Below are 22,061 nucleotides of genomic sequence, written 5' to 3'. Positions count from 1 at the left end.
AGATGTTACTGTTTGTAGTGTTGGTCAGTCTAGGAAGTTTTTGACACTCCCAAAGCTTCACAAGTTGCCATGTTTTCTTCAGAAACTTAAATTTATTCCCTCGTGAGAGCAACCAACCTGCACCCAGTGCACCCTTACTTTTTCAGAAGGAGAATAAACCACTGAAGTATCCACACAAACTAATCTATTCATCCTTGATGCCAAAGCAGAACTCTACCTACAAAATGAAACCATCAAGAAGCTCCTGTGAGTCCCACTGTCTGCGTTCTCAGTACATAGATTAAAAAAATAAATCAAAGCAACTCCCTAGTTAAGCAAACTCCCAGTTAACCAGCCTCCTAGTTCAAAGCCTCAAGTCAGAACAAAAGGTCTGTGGTGTTTTTTCCCCTCGGAAAGCGTTAGCGATGTGTGTTCTAATAAATCACATGAGATGTAAAGACAATGACTCACTTCATTATCTTTAAAGCATGAGAACAGAATACCCCAGTGAGACAGAAGTCCCTAGGAAAAGCTGATATCATCTGCACTTTGCTCTCTGATAGCAGTCTCAGCAAGTGAGGACCAATAAACCGGTTCTGACGAACTCCTGTGGGCCAGAGATGATGTGACTTGTGGCTGAATTTCTGTGCCACACACACTGGTTTTGGTAAAATGCCCTTTAGGGAGCAGCCTTGCAAACTCAGATGAGGCTCAGAATTCAATAGGGCCCAGAGTCAAGCAGCAAACACGTCAGTGAAACAAGTTCTGGCAAATGGAAGAGTCACCTCTTGGGACACAGGAATCAGTTTGGTTGATAATCACAGGGGGTCAATAGGTCCCAAAACCAGCACTCCCACTGTGTGGAACAGAACCTGCTGAATGTCCATAACTTGATACTATGCCAAATGGGAAATCCCTCATTTCATTCAGGTAGAACCCTCACTGCCCACAAGCCACAGCCCTGTTCTCCCCAGGGCAGGTCTGATCTGCTCTAGCGGGCAGACTAATAGCCACAGGTGACTGGGACCAAGGTCTCTCTGCCTTTCCTCATGCGAGAGATCCTCCAGTCCCCTCATCATCCTCACAGCCCTCCACTGGATGCTCTCTGGTAGTTCACTCTGTCTTAAACTGGGAAGCCCAGAACTGGACACGGTACTCCAGGTGTGGCCTCACCAGGGCAGAGTAGAGGTGGAGGAGAACATCCCTTCACCTGCCACACTCTCCTTAATATACACTCCAGGACACCAATGACATTCTTGGCCATAAAGACACATTGTTGGCTCGTGTCTGTTGTCCACCTTGACTCTCACGTCCTTCTCCACAGAGCTGCTTCCTAGCAGGTCAACCCCTGACCATGGAAGGCCACACTTGATATCCCTGGGGCCATTCTGAACTGGTTTAGGTCACACCTGACTGGGTGCTCCCACGTGAACATGATGGCTGATGTCCCTCAGGCTGGGTATGAATTTTCCCCCGGCCAGTTTTGACCCCAGTGTGTTTTGGCAGCTCTCTGCTGTTCTCCAGGGTTTTCTGAAAGACAGGGCATGGGTTGGTGTTGCTGTGCTGATGGGCTGTCTCCTGACCTCAGTCCTGGGGAAGACCATGGAGAGGGTCATCCTGGGAGCTGTCATGCAGCACATGTGTGATGCAGAGGGGATCAGGCCCAGTCAGCAGGGGTTTACAAAAGGTAGATCCTGTCAAACTCACCTGATCACCTTCTGTGACAAGGTGACCTGCTGAATGGATGAGGGGAAGGCTGTGGATGTGTCTGCACTTCAGGAAAGCCTTTGACAGGGCTTTACTGAAAGAGTTGTCAGGGCTGGAACAGGCTGCCCAGGGAGGGGCTGAGTCACCTTCCCTGGGGGTGTTTAAAAAAGGGGAGATGAGGTGCTCAGGGATCTGGTTTAGCACAGGATGGGAATGGTTGGACTTGATGATCTTAAAGGTCTTTTCCTGCCCATGGATGGGTGGGCACTGGGGAGGCTCTCAGGACCCTTCCCACCCAAACCAGTCTGGGGTTCTATCATCTTGCATTTCATTCTGTGATGCATTAAGCTAAAGGATTATCTAAAACATTCACTTTGAAAACACCAAAGTCTACACAACTGGGGATGGAAACAGATCAAGACCACATTCTTCTTCACCAGGGATTTGCTGCAAAGGGATGATGTGCTCAGCAGAACAGTCACATCATCCTCTTCCACTTGGATTCTGACCTCATTTGACACTCAAGCTTTCTCCAAGCTTGCAGACCTGTGTTACTGTGATGCAAGACTCAACAAGGCTGAGATGTTTCCAGCTTCCTTAGGTACAGACATGCCTTCCCTCAGCCCTGGTGTGGGAAGTGCTTTTTGTTGATGCAAGTGAAGTCTGGGAAGCTTGTAAGATAAACCTATATTTTAATGAGGAGAATTGGAATTTTGAAACAAATCTTTTAAGTATAAAGACACTCAAAGTCTGATAACACAGTAATTCTGGGGTGCTTTATTGCTTCCATGGTGGTGATAAAAGACACTTAAGGCTTACACAAGAGCCATAAATGTTTAAGCCAACTAATTAATTCATAAAACCCAGGAGATTCCTTAGGCTTTATGGTGTTCATATTGCCACATTTGGTGTGTTTAAGACCATCAAGAATATGTGCTCTGGAAACCACACAGCCCTGGCAGTGAAAGCAAACCAGTCCTGTCAGATGTATTAAAAACACAGAGCACTGTGTAACTGCTGTTGGTGCTAGTCCAAACAATCTTAGTGACAACTTTGGCAGCACTATCAATGGACCTACCACTGCTGATACATGCAGACTGGATTTGTGGCTTTGTAAAGCTGTTACATCACTGGAGATGTTTAAACCCTGTAAAACCAGGTCAGGAAATCTCTTTCTATGTGTTTGTTTTTGTGGCAATAAATATTTCATCTCTAGCTGCTCTGGAACAACAATTCTTAAAGCTCACATGAGGCTTTTCATAGCTCCTTACTACCTGCTTGACAAACAGTTTAAAGTACAGAGGGGAAAAAATAGAGGCTTACCCCATGTCTTTAGGGAAGCAAACAAACAAACACAAAAACCAAACCAAAAACCAAAAAACCCCCAACCCCCTCCCCCCCCCCAAAAAAAAATACAGAGAAAAGAAAAAGAAAGAACAAGTAATTCAAACAATGTGTGCTGAAAAAGATCCCAAGAACATCCCAGCCGTTTGATTCTCTGTTTGGTCTCACATATGTTGCAAGATTGAAGATTACAGGAATAGTTATCAAAACTTCTAGATTTTAATTGCAGCAGAGAGCTAACAGCTCACTGGACTAATAAAATTACACTATGAATTGCCACTGCATCAAGTTAACTGATTTACATAGATGCCATTCATAACTGGTATAAAACCACATACAACCACAAGGTGAATTACGAGCTTGGAATAAGATGACTACTGGCCACCAGAAAAGCTTCCTTCTTCCTTCCTCCCATTTCCTTGTCTGACCATGGAGGTATTTTACCCACTACAAAATTCTAAAGTTGATTATTTCAGGAAGTAATAAGCTAATACATCGTGTGATTGCTGCACAGCAAACACGGCTATAAAGACTATTAATACATAAAGAAAGAGACAAATCAAAGAAAGGGGAGGAGAAAAAAAAATCAGCCTCAGTAACAGCTTATGATAACTGCAAATTTAAATTAAATTGGATTGGAACTTATCCACATTGCTCCACAAATGGTTAAGTGTGGTTGGTTTAGAGAAGCTTCATGCAGAGAAAGCTGAACCAACACGTTCACCAGCCAACACAGGCACCATTGACTGAAGATGCTCGTTGCCCTTCAAGCTCAGCTTGGTGGTTGCCACCCGTTGTGGTTTTGCCCCAGCCAAGAGCCGGGCGCTGCAGTCGCTTGTTCTTTAAGAGGGAGTTGGGGAAGGGTGGGGAAATTGAGGAGGGGGAAAGGGAGAGAGAAGAAAACCCAAGAAACCAAAACCTCACAGGTTGGGGTAAGGGCAGTTTATTGGGGTAGCAGAGTGATAGATCCAACAATAACAGGGCTTTGTAGCAAAATGGGTGAGGCTGGTGGCACACGGTGCAGTGTCTCACTGAACCACACAGCTTAGAGCTGTCCTGACACCAGACCCTCCCCAAAACCACAGGTCCTGGAGCTGCCTGCCCCTCCTGCACCAGTCCCCTTCATCCTGAGCATGACATAATTGGCATGGAATAGCTTCAGTCTGGGTCACCTGTCCCTGCTGTGTCCCCTCCCAGCTCCTTAGCAGGGAAATATGAACAACTGGAAAGTCCTTGATTGCTTGGCAACAACTAGAAACATCAGGGTGTTATCAGCACTGCTCTCATCTGAACTTCCAAACACGGAATTCCACCCACTGCTGGAAAGACTTTAACTCTATCCCAGCCGAACCCAGGCCACCAGCCTTCTCTGAGCAAGGCAGGAAAGGCCAGAGAAGTTCTGCAATTCACTGGAGGAGACAAACACACCCCAGGTGACACGACTCACCTGATGACAGCGTGGGCAGAGTGGAGGGAGCGGTTACACCTGACCATACAGCAGGGAACTCCCATGGGGGAGAAAGACCGAGTATGACTCCATCCTCCTGCAAACGCCTGGGAAAGGACAACTGCTCCAGCCACGGGGCTGCTACCAGACCAGACCTCTGGTGAGGAAATGACGCTGGAGTACAAACACACCAGGGACTGGATAGTGGAAAGAATGAGGAGAGCATAAGGAAGGACGCTGACACGGTGCAATACAAGAGCCCTTAAGTCTATCAACAAACCAAAAGATGAGCAAAGAGCTCCATGAGGTGAGCAAAGCCCGACAGCGATGCCCAGGTATTTGCTGAAGAGGCAGGGGAGCCAGAAGACAATGAAAGCCCAGAGGCTGAGACCCTGAGGGGAGAAAGCCCCAGGGGAGGGTGATGAAGGTGGCCTTTAGCTAGGAGAGCCCCAGGGGAGGGTGATGAAGGTGGCCCTTAGCTAGGCACAGCATGAGGAGGAATGAAAGCACCATGTGAGACCCCGAAGGAAGGAAAGGAGTAACCGAGGCCAGGAAGGGAAGGCAGCGCTGGAGCCAGCACAGCTTTTGGGAGGGAGATAAACTTAACAAGGGCAGAGACGCCTCAGAACGCCCCGGCACTGTCACACCCTCGCCCCGAGGGGAGCCGGGGCGCCCGAGAGCAACACACCGACACTACGCCAGCGGCTACTTCAAAGCCGCCACCGCCGCCATCTTACCCACCCTGAGGGCGCAGGGATCAGCGCGGCGGGGCGGGGCGTACCGGGGGCGTGTCGGCGCCAACCCCCGCCTCGCCGCTACGTGCCCGCGGCTGCGGCCGCCATTTCACGCGCGGCGCGGGGCGGGCAGCCGGCGTTTGCGTTGTGTCGCGTCCGGTCCTGTCCGGCTGCCCCGCGGGCTGCCCGGTGCCCCGGCAGCCTCTGGCAAGGAGGCGCAGGAGCGGATAGAGCCGTAGCTACAGCCGCGGCGCGGAGGTGCCCGGGCCGACGGCGGTGCGAGTGTGCCGGGCCTGGCCGCCTCCGCGCTGCCCCGCAGCCTGGCGAGGTCGGCGGGCTCCTGACGCGGTCGGCGGGCTCCTGACGCCTTCCCGCGCTCTGCTGTGCGGCAGCGCTGCCACAAGCCCCTCCCGTAGCCCGAGGTTCTTCCCCTGTTTCCACTGCCGGCTGTAGCCCTGGGCCCGCGTCAGGAACTCCCCTCACGCTGATTCCCTGCCTCATCAGGCCCCCTCTGCCAAACGGTGCTGCCCCATTAGCCATGATCTCTGCCCATGTTTCACTGTGCCCAAAGGGACCCGAGATGCTGGCGAAGAGCCTGGTGTCGCTTCTGGTGTTTCACCGTACAGGGAAGCCCAGCTTCCTTCCCACATTGGGCCAAAACACTGCGCCAGCCGGTCAATATGTCAGCAAAACGAGGTGGTTCTTTAAGGACTGATGTACAGCTTAATAGGGTAATACTGTCTAACTGCCGTCACGGCTTTAAATGATGCTGTTTATGGTGATAGACGATGAGATTGCAAAGGTGCAGTTATGAGATAAAGGCGTCAAAGCTCAGCGCTGCCTTGTGCCTGTGATCTCCAATCGTTGGAGGTCTGAGAGCCAGCTTAGGCCCAAGAGCGGGATTGCTTAACCAAAACCTGAACGGTACAAGGGAAATGCCAAGATCTGGACCAACAGAAAGCTGCCCTGGATGTGAGTGACAAAACTGTGACAGTGTGACTGGCACACGTAGCAGCATGAGCAAGTAACAGATGCACAAACATCTTTAATGTTTTATGAGGCCTTGGAGGATATTTCCAGACCTGTCAGGCTTGGAGTTTACATGGGAGGATTCCCCATCTGGTACTGAGAGCTGTGATAAAGGGGGGGAAAAAGCCCAACACAAAACATCACCGTGTTTTTAACATCTCTTAATTATTAACCTCCTTCATTTAATGACAATCACCATCGTGTTTTCTTTCATACCGTGCCCTTCGGACTATGGGAGAGGTGAGGCTGTTCTGGTCAGGACCTATGCAAGATGAGGAGCCCAGTGTAGCGTGGAAGTGTTTCTGAAACAGGCGTCTGGGCAGATAAACCAGATGCTATCGGTGCAATTGTTGGGAATTTACTACACAAGGCTTTGCCGGAGGCCACATCAAGATAGGGCAGAGGAAATATATTTGCATCTTCCATGTGATTTTCCATGTGCATTCTGGTGTCGTTATTACGAGGGATAGCATTCCCACGCACACGTGTGCAAGGAATCATCCCAGGATGCACACTCTGCCACACAGCTTTGCTGCTGCATTGCCAAGTTCTCCTATCCAGGTGAGATCAGGGAACCATAGAATACACTGAGGTGGAAGGGACCCATCAGGATCATCGAGTCAAACTCTCTCAGGCTTTGACTTACTAATTTGAATTGGAGGAAGCTGGTAATGGATGCAGTTTGGATATGCCTAGAGCAGTAAGAACTGAAACTTTAAGGGGAGCAGCAGGGTGTGGAGGGAGCAGTTTGTTAGTTACCTGTATATTTCTATGTATGTGCAGGATCTCACATTCTTCCACTCTAGAGAAAGGGGTGTTGATTTGATGTTTAGTTACGTTACTCAGCTAAATAAATTTCAAACTGCGAGTTGCCAACACAGGAAAAGTAACATCACATGTTCTAATGCTTCAATACTTGTGGCTGAAGTTGGGTACCTTGACAGGCATAGAGGATTTACAGACTTCCAAGCCTGTGAGGATGTCACACACAAAGCACACTGCTTTGTACCGGGGGTGTTACTGCAGGGTACGGTGTTAATAGCAAAGAGAGATCCATTTCCTGCAGAACAGTGTGATTTTACAGCTCCAGACTCCTCCTGTGCAGTGGAAATGGGTTCAGATATAAAGGGGTGCCCTTGGCTACCAGAAAGCACCTGGCAGTGGACAGGGAGAAAACCCCTGAGGTCACTGCAGGGGCACTTAGAGCACAGAAAACCGCCCACCACCACAGCTTCCCCTGCGGGTCCTTACTCGCACCTCGCGTACTCGGAACAATTCGCTCTCCCAGCTGACCAGGCGTGCCTGGCACTGCTCTCCCCTGCCTGCACCCATCAGGGTGCTGAGCACAGGCCCGGAGCCGGGCGCCGTCCTGCTGCACCTTCTGCTCAAGGAAGCTACAGGGAAAAGCTGCTCGCTCCCCTTCTCCAGGGCCGGCGGGAGCGACGGGGACGAGAGGCGCGTTTCTCCCAGCGCCCCCCCCCCGAGCGGCGCAGGCCGCGGCCGGCAGGGCACGGGCTGAGCTCCCGGCCGCGGGCGGAGCCCCGACCCGTGCCGGCGGGGACTGCCCACGTCTCGCCTGCCGCTTTCCTCCGCCCCCCGCCGACGGCCTCTCCAGCAGCTCCCCTCGGGCCCGCTGGCGCAGCCCTCCGGCTCCCCCCTCAGAGGCCACCGGGAAACGCCGAACCTCCCAGCCCAGCCCGGCCGGACCCGACCCGACGGGCCGCGCCGCGCCGAGGCCGCGCAAGGCCCCGCTCCCCGCGCCAGGCCACCGGCGCCGCACGCGCAGCGCCCCTCCCCCCTCAGCGCCCGGCGAGGGGCCGCCCCCGGCCGGCGCTTGACGGACGGGCCGCGGGGCCAACGGGCCGCGGGACACGTGTGCGCGGCGGCCAACGGGGCTCGGCGGGCGGGGCGGGGGCGTGGCGGGCGGCGCTGCGAGCGGCTTGTTGTGCGCGCTGCGGAGCCGTTAGCCTCCCGCTGCCCAGGCCCAGCCGAGCCGGCGACAGGTGAGGCCGGGCCGCAGCCTGCTGCGGAGCGGTGTGCGCGGAGCCCCCGGCTGTGCCCGCGAGGCCGGCGCGGGTGGGTGGGAGCGGGCGGGCGTCGAGGGCCGCGCTGTGGAGGCCGCTAGGCCTGGGCCTGCAGGGGGAGAGCTGGGGCCTGCGGCGGGGAGGGGCCGGCCGGAGGGGGAGCGCGGGCCTGGGGCGGCCGGGCGGCGAGTGGAGGCCGGGGGCCGGGCCCGCGGCTTGCGGGGCCGCGAGGGCCGGCGGGAGGAGGATGAGGCGCGGGCGGCGGAGGAGGGGCCCGAGGGCCCCGCGCTGCTGGGCGAGAAGGCCGTGGGTCTCGCTGCCTCGGGCTGCCGCGGAGGGGCCGGGCCCGGGAGGCAAACGCGCCGCCGGGGTCCGCGCCTCGTCCCGGAGCCTTTCTTGTCGGGTTGATGTCGTTGTCTTCCGTGTTTTATTTTGCCCGTGTCTGCGCGGACGTAGCATTTAAATCTCCCACCTTCGTTAAGAGTGGCCCGTCTTTACTGACTGGCAGTGTCTGAGGGTGGGCTTGCTAATGCGGACAATACGAGGTAATATCAGTGCTAATTTGCGCCGGCTGGGAACGGGGTTGAGTGATGCTGCGCCGAGTGCTTTCGGCCGGAAGAAATCACGACTGAAGCAGCAGCCTGCTATTGTTAGTACTCGGGGGGAGGCTTTTCGGAGTACGGCCCTTACGCTTATTTAGCGTTGAAAGAGGCAGGAGTGTTTTGGAGGGGCATTCAGTGGCCTGAGAAAGGCCACTGAGCTCTGTAGGTGTGTGGAAGCCTGTAGTGGCTGCTGTATTTGTAGTGCTGGCTAGTGGAGTGGCATTGTCTGGTGGGCAGAGGCTGCTACCTGAGACTTGCTGAGGAGGGAAGCGTGTGTTGTTGCATGAAGGAGTTGCCTGGGGATCCTTTGAGCCACTTCAAGAGGCGTCTATGGAAAAATAAAGGTGTAAAGAAGTGGAAAGGGTAGAGATTCATTCCCTTTCTTACTGCTTATTGTTGATCACTTGTTTAATTGCTTTTTGTGGTCTGTGTATTTCTGTTCCCTTTTTCACTTTATGCCCTGAATGTAGATGTTGACTGTTCCCATCACTTGGCTCTTGCCTCTCTGCTCATGTTTTAACCACTTTGATGACACAGATCTAGAAAGAAGAGTCCTCTGACTTGTGTATCTCTCTAAAACTGAGGTGATACACATATTCTGTAGGCTTTATGAAGCCCCTATGATTGATATTTTTTAGATTTCTGCTGACTCTCAGCTTATGCTGGTGTTGTGTGATAGATAGTAGCCTTGATGCCTTGGGAGAGCTTGTAAGTCTGTGCAGCATGATACACGACTCTCTGACTGGCCTAGTTCTTGTCCTGAAACAGTGTAACTGTATTTGGATAATGATGCCGATGAGCCTGTGGTTTCATGATTCAGTGTGCTGCAGTCCTAGGTTATGGAACTGTGACCTGCACTTGCAGTAAGCTCTCCCCTTGGTCTGCTTGGAGTGTGGACAGGAACTTCTTTAGCTGGTCTTGGTGCTAAATGTATTGTAGAGGGAGTTTAGAGCCTTAGTTTGTTTAGCCCTGGTGCAGGTGGCTCTGCAGCACCAAGTGAAGGGGTCTTGGCTGTACCGCTTTGGGATGTGAGGTGTCTTGACGTGGTGCCGTGGTTTTGGGCACAGCAGTAGTGGCAAGCACAGTCAGAATGGAAACATGAACATTGTGTATAGCACCTCTCTTAACCCTGCCTGAGTTTGGCCAGTGTCTAGTCCTGACATTGGCTTACCAGGAGGTGTGCTCTGTGCTTCTAGGTACAGCACTTTGTTTTCTGCTTGCTGGTTCTTGCATGTTCTGTCACCTTCTCCTCCCTGAAAAAGCCCCTCAGTGTCTGGACCTGCCAGAGACACGTTGTTTTGCTTTCAGAATCTCTTCCTTTCAGCTGTGCTGCCAGCCTGCTTTTTTTCCTGAAGCTTTGGTCTCTTGTCTTCTTTCTTGTGTATTTGGTAGGAGCCCTCTGTAAATTGGTAAGAGGAGAATATTAGATGCTGTGCTGACCGTGTGTCTTGTGGGTAACCCACTTGTGAAGGTGGTAGACGTTTAGCTACAGAAAACTGAACTTGCTGTATTTGCAGACTTCAGGAAGGTGTTTAGAGAAGCTGTTCACTTTACACTTCCAAGTACTTTAGAACAAGTGTGGAAGGCAGCTGCAGGGGACTCCTGCCAACTTAAGCATTTAGGAGGAGTGACATAGCTCAGTGAAGTTGAGAAGTGTGAAGTTTTGCCTTCTATTGGGATTGATCAGTGTGCTGCTTCTTGATGGGTAGTTCTGTTGTGTAGGTGCCTGCGAGCTTCGACCCGCTGCTCTGAGTGATCTGTTTGATCACACAGTGGTGTTGTAAGTAGGTGATGTACACAAAAATAGATCTTTAAACCTCTTTGTTTTGGTTTCCTTTGGGGGGGGGAGGGTAGGATGGAAATTAGCTATGCTGACAAGGCAGAGCTGTTCTTCATCTATGTGACTTTGGGGTGGTTCTAACGTTAGTAGCAGTGGCATAGTAAGTACAAAGTATAATCTTCTCCCCCACTGCTTCCATGGCCTCCTCCTTGTAGGCGTGTGGTAGCAAGTGGTGGTGTCTCATCAAGCCTTCAGAGGTGGAATTTCAGCTACTTGGTTTGTGCTGGTGAACGAGTTGGATGCTGTCTCCTCCTCCTGTTACTTCACTTGCCTTCCTGCCCCATCAAAGTGAAAGTACCAGCTGTTGATTTGAGGATGGATCAGTGCGTGGGGCAGCTGTTGGCAGAATGTGTCTGGAATCCGCAGTTCTGATGTCCAATTCTTCTCACCTATGGCAAGTGTCCTGCACATGGGAAAAGAGCAGCTCCCTCACAGCATGGGGCTTTGTCTCCAGATGGTTTTTGTCCATGAAAAAATTTCCATAAGCAATTGCTGGGCAGTCTGATGCTGTCTGGAACAAGGAAGGTAACTATGTTTAGGTTTTTTCTTATTTTTTATAGTACCTGCTTATCACAGACCTGCCACTTACAAAATAGCAGTGTGGAAGAGGAGAGAGTCTCAGCTGCAGACAGTCTTCCAGCTGTGTCTTCTCTGCTTAGGAACTCTGTTACGGTGGTAACTGTCAGCATCTCTGACCCAAGGACAAAGCAACTGAGGAGTGCGTTGACGTGGGCTCTGAGCAGAGCTGTGCAGCCTGCTCTCTCTGTCAAGGCTGACTACTAACCCTGAAAGATGGGGATATTTCAAATCTAGCTGCAGATGCTGAGCATCAGCTGCGTAGTTTGAGGGCCCTTGTTCATACATGTCAAGCAGAGATGCTGTTGGGAGGCCCTGACTCTCCCTGTCATGTTAAAGCAGCAGTGGAAGGGAGTTATGGCTGGTCTGTATCTGATTTCTGACAGCGTCCTAACTATGATTAATTTTGTTCATGTGAATTGAGTATAGTTCATCAGATGGATGATAAAATGAGGTCATTCCTCTGAAGACTGCAGCAGCTTCTTTTTTGGCCTCAAAAAAGGCAATGTAAGCATTGACAAAAACATTTACCTTGATTATGGCATCATATGGGCATGACTGAAAACAAAGAGAAGTGTTTACATGCTTTTTAGACAAATCTCATTATTGAAGAACATATAAAGCTGCTTTGTTAAAATATTAGAATTAGGGCAGGTGAGGTTTGTTCCACTGGCAGCTCACTTGATGCTGAGTTTATGCCCAGTGTTACAAAACAAAAAGATAAACTTAAAATATGTTGATACTGGAAATCATTGATTTAGTGTATGGAAATACAGTTTGTTTGGATGGGGTAGTAGATTTTAGTAACAGCCACTACTGGTGTGGAGAGATTTTTTTGTTATCAGAACTGACAATATTGCAATCTTCAGTTCAGTTTTAAGGACAAAAAGGGCAGTGTCGTCATTCCAGGCTTGCAAACGGGGAGAAGAATCAATAAAAGATGAGTTCTGTTAACTCTGAAAAATCTGAAGGACTGGCAGGCAAAAGGAATATCTCTTCTTGCCAGATTGACAAACAGAACTTATCTGTAGTGTGGAAGGAATGGCACGTGCAAGTGAAGCACCTTGTGTGTCCTAATGCTTCAGAGCTTCAGTGCAAAAGAACCTTCCTTGCTTAAGACATACTTATTTTTTAAGTGACCATGGCTCACTGGGCTGGGTTGGTTTCATTCTTGGGGAGGTGGAAACTACAAATGCCAAACGAATCAAATCCAATATTGAATTTGAATTTCTCCTGTTCGCTCAAAATATTGTGGGTGCGGGGGAGAGGAATTCAGATGTGACAGCTATGTGGGAGAGAATGCTGGCCTTACTGATTGCTGGGGGACAATACAGGGTAACAGTACACTTTGGGGAAGGGATCAGTGAGGCCCTTTTGCCTTTAAATTTTCCTATGTTCCCAAACACCTCCCCTACAGAGAGAGGCTGAGGGAGCTGGGCTGGTTCAGCCTGGAGAAGAGAAGGCTGTGGGGGGACCTCATTGCAGCCTCCCAGTCCCTGGAGGGAGCAGAGAAACAGGAGGGGAATCAGCTTGTTAAAGGGGAGATAATGGCAGGACAAGGGGGATGGAGTGAAGCTGAAGGAGGGGAGGGTTAGATGAGATCTTAGGGGGAAGTTCTTTCCAGAGAGAGTGGTGAGGGGCTGGAAGGGGCTGCCCAGAGAGGGGGTGGGTGCCCCATCCCTGGGGGTGTTCAAGGCCAGGTTGGCTGGGGCCCTGGGCAACCTTGTGTAGCTCCAGGCCTGGAGGTTGGTGTCCCTGCCTGTGGCAGGTGGCTGGGGCGCTGTGATCCTTGGGGGTCCCTTCCAACCCAGACCACTCTATGATCCTATGAAGCACCACGCTTCAGAGCCCAGGAGGATGGCTGTTGCAACAAAACATAAGATTTATACTTACAGTAGCTGCCAGTCAGGTGCCAATAAGGAAGCATAACAAGCAAGGAAAGGTGAGCTCAAGGTTCTTCCTTCATGGTCATGGACTTGCCTTTTGGAAACAGTATCAGGGATCTCTCAAACACAGGCAGGCTACTTTGTAATTAAAGTATTTATATTTCTGAGGAGAACTTAAGTGTTATCACCTGTGATTTGAGCATGTGGCTCAGATCTGAGTTGAGGTCTTGAAGCACATGAGCTATACTGTGTGTTTATGTACTAGGATAACCTTTTAAGTTAAACTTAATGCTTTTCCCCTCATTTGTGGTATGAATGTCCAAGTTGCTCAAGGTGGCTCACCAGCAGAACTCTGACCGTGTCCCATGTTTCAATGCAGAATCCCTGTTCATCACCAGTGTTAACCCAACGAGGAGGTTTCATCAGTTGAGGGACTCTGAGATGCTGTCTCCTGCAGCGCTTTCTGCACAGCCTCTCCCAGGTGATGTAACTCACACTTCATTGCAGAGGGTCAGTGGCTGTGGTTTGAGAACCACACTCTGCTCAGCACAGCCAGCTTCCAGTGTGCCAGTGAAGGTGCCCCAGACAATACTTGAGGGCCTTCATCTGGCTGTCTTTGGCCAAGTGGCAGATGTTGGTGTGGTCTGTGTGCTTCTGACAGCAAAGACAGTGTGTTTGTGGTAGCTCTGACCTTGTGTTCAGCACAGCCAGTGTCAGTGCTCACCTGTGCATCTGCAGCGCTGCGTGGCTTTCCCAGCCTGGAGAGCTGTAGTGCTTGAATGAGAACAGGTCAGTTGATGGTGTGAGAAGACCAGTTGCCTGGATTTTAAGGAAGGTGCTGATCACTGGCATGGAGAGGAGCACAGACCTCGTTGCTCCCGAAGAATTTGCCATCTTAAGTTCTGCAGTAGCTAAAATGCTCACATTATCATCTGTCATCTGTTCAGGTGTCTCAAGTTTGTGATCCCAGCAGTGAATTGGTGCCTTAGTATAACTTCACCTTGCTCACAGGTTTGCAAAGCTTCTTGCCTGGTCAGTTATCTTTCTTTCCAGTGTTCCTATTTCACATTATCTCCTCTGATTTGTACAGGTCTTCCTTCTTAGCAAACACCTTGCAGAGAAAGATTTAATGGTGCTGTATCCTGGAATTCTGGCTGGAGAGAGAGTGTCTCATTTGGCAAAAGCTCTTCTTGGTCTGTTGCCAGAAGCATTTGTGTCATTTTTCTTTGAAACCTTCTGGGATCTTATGCACCTTTGAGAAAGTGATTGTCACAGCACAGCATTTGGGGGGGGGGGTGAGGGGGTGAGGGAGAGGGCAGGGGGAAGTATCTTGAAGAGCTTTTAGTCCAGTCCTGAGAAGGTAGAGCTGGCTGTTGGTGAAGGACCGTTATTTGAAACAGGTAGAAAGTGTCTGACTGTGAACATGAGCACCTCCAGAATACTGATAGAAGAAAGATCAGGGGGTTTCCTCACAATGCTTCAGTGAGAGTAGAACAAACCTCTTGTTTTCTTATGTAGCATTTCTCACTTTATCTGCACCTTTTTCGATGACTTTTCCTTCTGGAATTGTTTTCAGTATGTGAAAGCTGACAACTCACAGAGTCACAGGGGTGGGAAGGGACCTCCAGAGCTCATCAGGTCCAACCCCCTGCCAAAGCAGCTCCCCAGGACAGGTCACACAGGTCGGTGTCCAGACGGGGCTGGAATCTCTCCAGAGAAGGAGACTCCACACCCCCTGGGCAGCCTGTCCCAGAGCTCCCTCACTGGGAAGATGTTGTTATCAGATTGGTGTGTAACTCCCTATGCTCCAACTTGAGCCCATCGCCCCTTGTCCTGTCCCCACAGACACTGAGAAGAGGCTGGCCATTTCCTACTGTGTCCCACCCTTCAGATATTGATAACCATTGATCAGATCCTCTCTCAGGCTTCTTTTCTCCAGGCTGAACAGCCCCAGCTCACTCAGCCTTTACTCGCAGGGGAGATGCTCCAGCCTTTTAATCATCCAGCCTCTGCTGGACTCTCTCCAGGAGATCCCTGTCTCTCTTATCCCAGGGAGCCCAGAACTGGACAGTTCCAGGGCAGAGCAGAGGGTGAAGATCCCCTCCTTTGACCTGCTGGCTATGCTCCTTTTAATGCCCCCCAGGATCCGATTGGCCTTCTTGTTCCCTGGGGCACACTGCTGGCTCATGACCCAGTTCTTCAGGGGCTTTTTTTATGCTGTCTGCCATGAGAACTCTTCACCACCAGTGGAGGAAGTGGTTTCCCACTAGCTTCCAGGATGCCCAGAAAGTGTTAGTCTCGCAGTAGATTGTGTAAGCTCTTGGTGAAAGATTAGGAGGAAAGGAGCATCTCCTTTATCAGCACTCTGCTTCTTTTCCTCTTCTCTACTGTGCCTTTGCTTCTGCATGCTTTGGCCCATGCTTTGTGGTGGGTACCCTGTTCCTGGACGTGTTCAATGCCAGGTTGGATGGGGCCTTGGGCAACCTTGTGTAGCTCCAGGCCTGGAGGTTGGTGTCCCTGCCTGTGGCAGGGGGGTTGGAGCTCTGTGATCCTTGGGGTCCCTTCCAACCCAGACCATTCTATGATTCTATGATCTGAAGAAAAGCATCTGGAAGGTTTCCCTCACAGCTCTAATTGTTTCTGAACCAGCAATGCCCTAGGCACTCCTGGTTTATCGTGGGGGGAGAGATGGTAAGGATGGCAGGCAGGGAGATTAGAAGCTGTGGGAAAATGATTTAAAGTCAACAGCCACTTGCCAAACTCCTGTCAACTTTGCTTAATGCCAGGTATCCCTCTGGTGACTTTCCATCATCGTGTGCTGGGGAGCGTCCTGTGCTTGGAGTGGAGCTGTGGTGCCTCAGGTTTAGGCAGCAGATATACCTTGAAGAGTAAAGAAAATAGTTGGGGTGGTTTTAAGTTTTTTTGGTTTGGAAAGCATTAAAATAGTTGCAGCTTCAGCTTGCCAGGAGGAGAATCCTGACAGCAGGGAGGATTTGTATCATGACTTGGTTAAAGTGAAGGAAGTTTGGACTCTGCTTCCAGTGCTGGGAAAATCTGTATCTTCCTTTGCTTACTCAGTGCTCTAATTGTGCTGTGCAGCTTCCATACTCATCAGTGTTTGTAGGGCTTGAATTCTGTACAGGAACAAGGCAAGCAAACTTGCTTTCCATCAGAGCAAACTTGAAACAGAATCATCTGGAAAGGAAACTTGTCTGAGGTGGTGCTCAGCTCAGGAAGAGCTGAGGGGAATGTGTATTCAGTGACTTAATTCCACAGTGCAGCAGAGACAACCTGACAGCTTATAGAATCATGGAATGGTTTTGCTTGGAAAAGACCTTGAAGATCAGTGAGACCAGCTGTCTGTCCAGCTGTCCTGGTTTCAGTCAGGATGGAGTTAACTTCTTCTGTAGCAGCGGATGGAATGCTGTGTTTGAGAGTTAAAATGGGAGCAGTGCTGATAACACCCTGATGGTTTTAGTTGCTGTCAGACAGTCAAGGACTTTCTCAGTTTTTCCTATTTCTCTATTCATGAGAAAGGAGGGGATGAAGCCAGGACAGGTGACCCAAACTGGCCAGAGAGAGTATTCCATGCCAATTCCATCCTGCTCAGTCTAAAGGGGGCTGATGGGAGGAGGAGGGGGCGGCTCTGGGACACGTGGTTTTTGGGGGACGGTCGGGTTCCAGGCTGGCTCTGGGTGGCACAGCCTGAGCTGTGGGTTCAGTGACAAACTGCATTGTGTAGCAACAGTTTCATAGATTTTTTTGCTCTAAAGTCCTGTCAGCATTGTTATATTTTATCTTTCTGCTGTTTTAGTAAACTATCCTTATCCCAACCCATGGGCCTTTGGTTCTTGGTTTTGGGGTTATTTGCCCCTTCCTTTTTCCTTCCCTTGCCTCACCCCCCTGCCCCCTTCCCCTGCTCTTTTCCTTTAAAGAGCTGGCAGCTGCGTGGATCTCTGCTCTCAGCTGGGATAAAACCATGACACCAGCCCAGCTAGGTCCAACACTAGACCATGTCACCAAGTACAGAATCTACTCTGCTTTTAAACCCCTCCAGGGATGGTGACTCAACCACCTCCCTGGACAGCCTGGGCCAATATCTGACAGCCCTTTCAGTACAGAAATTGTTCCTAATATCCAACCTAAACTTCCCTGATGCAACTTCAGGCCGTTTCCCCTTGTCCTGTCACTAGGTTCCAGGGAGAAGAGACTGACCCCCACCTCACTACAACCACCTTTTAGGTAGTTGTAGAGAGTGATGAGGTCTCCCCTCAGCCTCCTTTTCTCCAGACTAAACAATCCTAGCTCTTTCAGCTGCTCCTCATAAGACTTGTCTTCTAAACCCTTCATGAGCTTTGTAGCCCATCTCTGGACACACCTCAGCATCTCGATGTTGTTCTTGTAGTGAGAGGCCCAAAACTGAACACTTTACTCCAGGTGGAGCCTCACCAGCACTGAGCACAGGGGAAGGATCACTTCCCTACTCCTGCTGACCACAGTGTTCCTGATGCAGACCAGTGAATCATCTGGTGATGGGATGGGGAGTCTCTTCCCTTGTGCAGCCTCTTCTCTTGCTCTTCTGCACTCTGGTGTTTGGTCCAGTGCTTCTGTTGCTGCAGGGAGAGCTGATCACAACTGCTGACACAACAGAAGTGTTCCTCTCCTGGTGTAGTTGCTTTTATGGTACAAAGGGATCAATTTGTGGGCAGAAGGGTGCTGGGCCTTGCAAAAAAAGGGGGGGTAAAAGGCTAACCAGTGTGATGGGGAGGCAAGACCTCTCCTATAAGCTGCCAGCTGTTAGTGCTTCAACACATTGAAAAAAAAAGATTGACTTTGTGTGGTGCTAAATATCAAATAAACATATAAGCCTGGTTGGGGTTTACTGTAAAATAGCTTACTCTGTTATTACCACTAAGCAAATCTGACCTTTGCAAAAAGGCAGCATGAAATAACTGCCAACTGTGACAACAGTCCCTGGTGAAGGGGCTGAAAGTCCCTTCCAGCAGGCAGCTTTCCCTTTCCAGACTTCCTGTTGGGACCCTCTCCATTATTCAGCTTGTAACTGTCAGTAGCAATGTCCTGCCTGGAAAGGCTCATCTTCCACTTGAGCCCAAACTGGAAGATAAACCTGCATCCACCACTACTGCTCAGGCCTTCAGCACACAGGGCAGCGGTGGCTGCAGCTTCACAGGCATCTATACGCTGGTGTGTTGATGGTTGTAACTCAGAATCTTCTTTGACAAGTGTGTGTGGTTACATGAATGCTTCTGACCCATCCTTTAATGCAGAAATAAATCCAAATGTAGCAGTGCTGGCTCGCTGCACTGAGATGAGCTTCTAGAAGCTTTTGCATCCTCTGAACACCTGACCTGATGTTTTACTGGTGGCTGAGAAGCAATAACATCTCAAACTCTTCTAATTCAGCTCAGATGGATTGTCCCTTCAGGCAAGAGTGGGTGCTAGTGATACCTGCTTCAGATAATGTGCTCAGCTTTCAAGCAAACTGCAACTAGAGGAGTTTTACTAGTCATTTATGGACAGCATCACGTGTTACTCTTTGAACCTGTGGTAATTCTTCTGCGGTGGGACTGAGCAATGCGGTGAGAAGCTGATTTTGTGGTGAACTTGGAAGGTTTACACTAAACTTACAGAAGGGAGTTAAGAGTTGCAAGTCTGCTGCTAAACTTCTGGGGCTTGTATTTTTCAGTAGGTGGATCTCTTGTACCAGGTGAAGTGTTTGTTTACCTTCGTTCTGGAAATCCAGTGCCAGGAATCTGGATTTATGGAGTTGGTAAACCCAGTATAGCAAGGGCTGATTGAGCTAAGCAAGTGTTGCTGATTCAGCTATGTGCAGCCAAATACCCAGTGGTATTCCTGTAGTCAGAACTGTGAGGTAAAGAAAAAACTCAGTCCCCTCAGATTAGCCTTAATTTCACCCCAAAATAAGTGGGTTTATGCCCCTTGGTGGAGTCTGAATTTGAAACAGGTTCATACTTAAATATTGTTGTGACTTTATGGGACAAACTTGGTTCTGGCTACTCTTGGGTGTGGGGACCCTGATTCTGAACGTTGCTGCTGTGGATGCTTTGGTGTTACCAGGAATGTGTGTGGAATCTGGATGCTTTAATTAAGGTAAAAACCCAACCTCCTTCAGAGCCCACAGTGCCTGGTTTTGTGAAATGTCATGCTCCTTAGACTGAAAGAATGAATTGTCCTGGAATTCCCAACCAATAACGTTTTGTTTGGGGCGTGGAAGAAGTGTGTAGCTGAAACAGTTGCTTTAAAATAAACACTAAAACTTGGGTTCAGGTGGAGGAAGTTTTGCTTATTGAGCTGCCAAGGTCGAGAACTTACTTTGGGATCTTTCTCTTTGCAGATATATTATACAATGTCTAATGGTTATGAAGATCACATGGCTGAAGATTGCAGGGACGATATTGGTAGAACAAATTTAATTGTGAACTACCTCCCTCAGAACATGACACAGGATGAGCTACGGAGTCTGTTCAGCAGTATTGGCGAAGTGGAATCTGCAAAACTCATTCGGGACAAAGTTGCAGGTACAGTCTGGTAGAGAAGAAATCTTCACTTTCTGGTAGGCTGCCAGGAAATGCTTAATTGAATGCAGTTTATCCTGGAAATGGTAATTGTTTGTGTGGGCAATCAAACCCGTTGGCAAGCAAATGTGTAACTGGTAATGCTAAGACTAGATATTGATTATTAGGAAGATAGCCAGCTTAAGCCTAAATTAATGACTATTTTGTATATGGCTAAGAATTCCAAGAAGAGTAGTTCCTAAATTTGAACACCAATAGGCTTGTCTAAAACTGGCTTGAATTTGGTGCCAAGCTTATTTATTCTTTGTACAGTTTTAACTCAACCAGGTCTCTGAATATGCAAACAACCCTTTTTGATCTGATTTTGATCAGTAAGTGAAAGGTGTGGTGTGTGTCTGGAATGGTTGTAGGTCTTATCACCCTTCAGGAATTTAACTTGTAAGTGCTTTAAATATGATTGTTAGTGAGAGCTTGAAAAGAGGAATGAATTGTTCAAAAACTCAATGTCTCCTTGAAAACGAGCAAATGCTGGTTGAGCAACTGGTTCCTGAAGCTGTATCTAGTTGCAGGAGCTTGTGGTTTGATCTGAAGATGTTTAATCCTTGTGCTGTTCAAAGTTTTCATCTGCAAATGATGTTTGTTCTTCAGAATTCTGGCTTTGGTGGGAGAGGAGGGTTGTTTCTGTAAAGACCAAACCAGATGTGAAACTACTTCAGTGTCTGTAGAAACTGCATGAAAGCTGATAACACACACAGATTTCTCATGTGTTTCATCTTAACTGGCATCAGTACTTTATATGTGTGAGGACATAAGAACCAAATGTTGAAAAACCTTAGGATTTCCTTTCTGAAAGGCTTCCCTGACTTCTATGTCTCTAGTATCCCTAATATTTCAGATGAAGTGTTCCATGAGAGCCATCAATCTAAATCTCTGCTTATAGAATGTCTGTGTAAAAATGATCAAGTCAATTACTGATTTCTTTGCCTGTTTCAATAGCTGAGTGTTCAACCTAGATGTCATAGAGTTTGGGATGCTTAGGACTAGGGGCTTGCTCTGGAGGCTACTTTTACAAGGAAATAAGACCACTTGCTTTGAACAATAGCAAGCCAGGCATCAAATGTCAGGCTGATCCACCCCTTAGACTTTCAAGTAAGTGCAAAATCACCTGTGTGGGGAGGTAAGGGTATTTCAAGTGGGAAGCAAGAGATGCCATAGCCTGAAGCTTGAAAGGCTACTTAGTACTGTTCCCTGGAGCACTGAACACCCCAGTAAAGCCTGGTTAACTTTAACTTGGAACTTGATGGTGCTGGGGAGTTCAAAGTCCAAAACACATACTTCTGTGCTTTGTGGTTTTTCATAACAGCCCTCTGAGGAATCAGACATATAACTCCTGTTAGTGTTGTTTAGAGTCCTCAGGTGCCTCCCACAAGTCCTTGTGCTTCTGTAGAGCAAGTGCAGGTGTTTAATTCTGCATGGCTCTGTACCTCAGCCCACTTCATTTTGTTGCTACCTGATTTTTCATTCACTTGCAACATTGTGAAGATCAATTCCTAGTCTTCTCCAAATTACTGATACTTCTGGAGTATCAGTAACTAAGAACTGGCTTCTTTGAGAACCTTCTAAAAGTACTGCTTTTCTTCCTCTTTATCTTCCTTTTGCTTTTCTTCCTGCCTCTTCATCTTTTCATTAGTATTTCTGTATTGTCAAACCATGCTCTAAGCAGATCTGATGTTGGGCTGCCCCCTGAAGAACAGTCTTACAGCAGGGTGTGCTTTCCTTGTGCCACCACTTGTGTTTTCTGACCCTGTGGCAGACTAGCAGGAAACTAGAGCTGCAGAAGAACCTGTTCAGCTCCCTGACCTTGCGTTCTGTGAGGTCAGGTAAGTCATGATATTGGCATGTAATGTGTAGTGGGGTTTGAGTGGCCTGGACAGGAGGGAGGTAACCTCCCCTTTTTAGATCAGTGTAGTTCTTTTCAGTGAAGTCACAGCTTTGGTGTCCCTGTGACATTCTGTGAAATCAAAGAATTTTATCTTTGGAGTTGCCTTTATTGACTGCATTTGCAGAGTTAAAATCAATGTCTGCTTGATAATTTTTTATGAAAAACAAGCATTATAATTATGTATACTTTTTCTCAATTCTCTGTTAATGAAATGTAGGGTAGAAGATGTCTTCTGCCTGGAGTGCAGTTTTTAATGACTTATTGAACAAGCCATATCTTTCTGGACATGGATTACTTCTGATTCAAGAATCAATTTGAAAAACTAAAGCTTTTTTTTTTATTAGAACAAAGTATTTAATCATGATCACACTGGTTTTGTTTCAGCTATGTTCCA

The 22,061-nt window shown here is 49.0% G+C and overlaps 1 protein-coding gene across 1 annotated transcript in view; it reads left to right on the top strand.

Annotated features, from left to right (window-relative positions):
* Nucleotides 1-8,207: 8,207 nt before the first annotated feature.
* The window catches only part of ELAVL1 (ELAV like RNA binding protein 1), a 39,386-nt gene continuing 25,532 nt past the window's right edge, over nt 8,208-22,061 (top strand). The window contains exons 1-2 of the mRNA XM_084276491.1: nt 8,208-8,243; nt 19,545-19,728. Of these exons, the coding sequence (XP_084132617.1) occupies nt 19,557-19,728 (172 nt within the window). The 5' untranslated portion in view covers nt 8,208-8,243; nt 19,545-19,556. The remainder of the gene's footprint in view (nt 8,244-19,544; nt 19,729-22,061) is intronic.

This window comes from Gallinula chloropus (genome assembly GCF_964237585.1).
Source record: "Gallinula chloropus genome assembly, chromosome: 28".
Classification (NCBI taxonomy): Eukaryota; Metazoa; Chordata; class Aves; order Gruiformes; family Rallidae; genus Gallinula; species Gallinula chloropus.
This window is presented reverse-complemented; position numbering and strand designations above follow the sequence as displayed.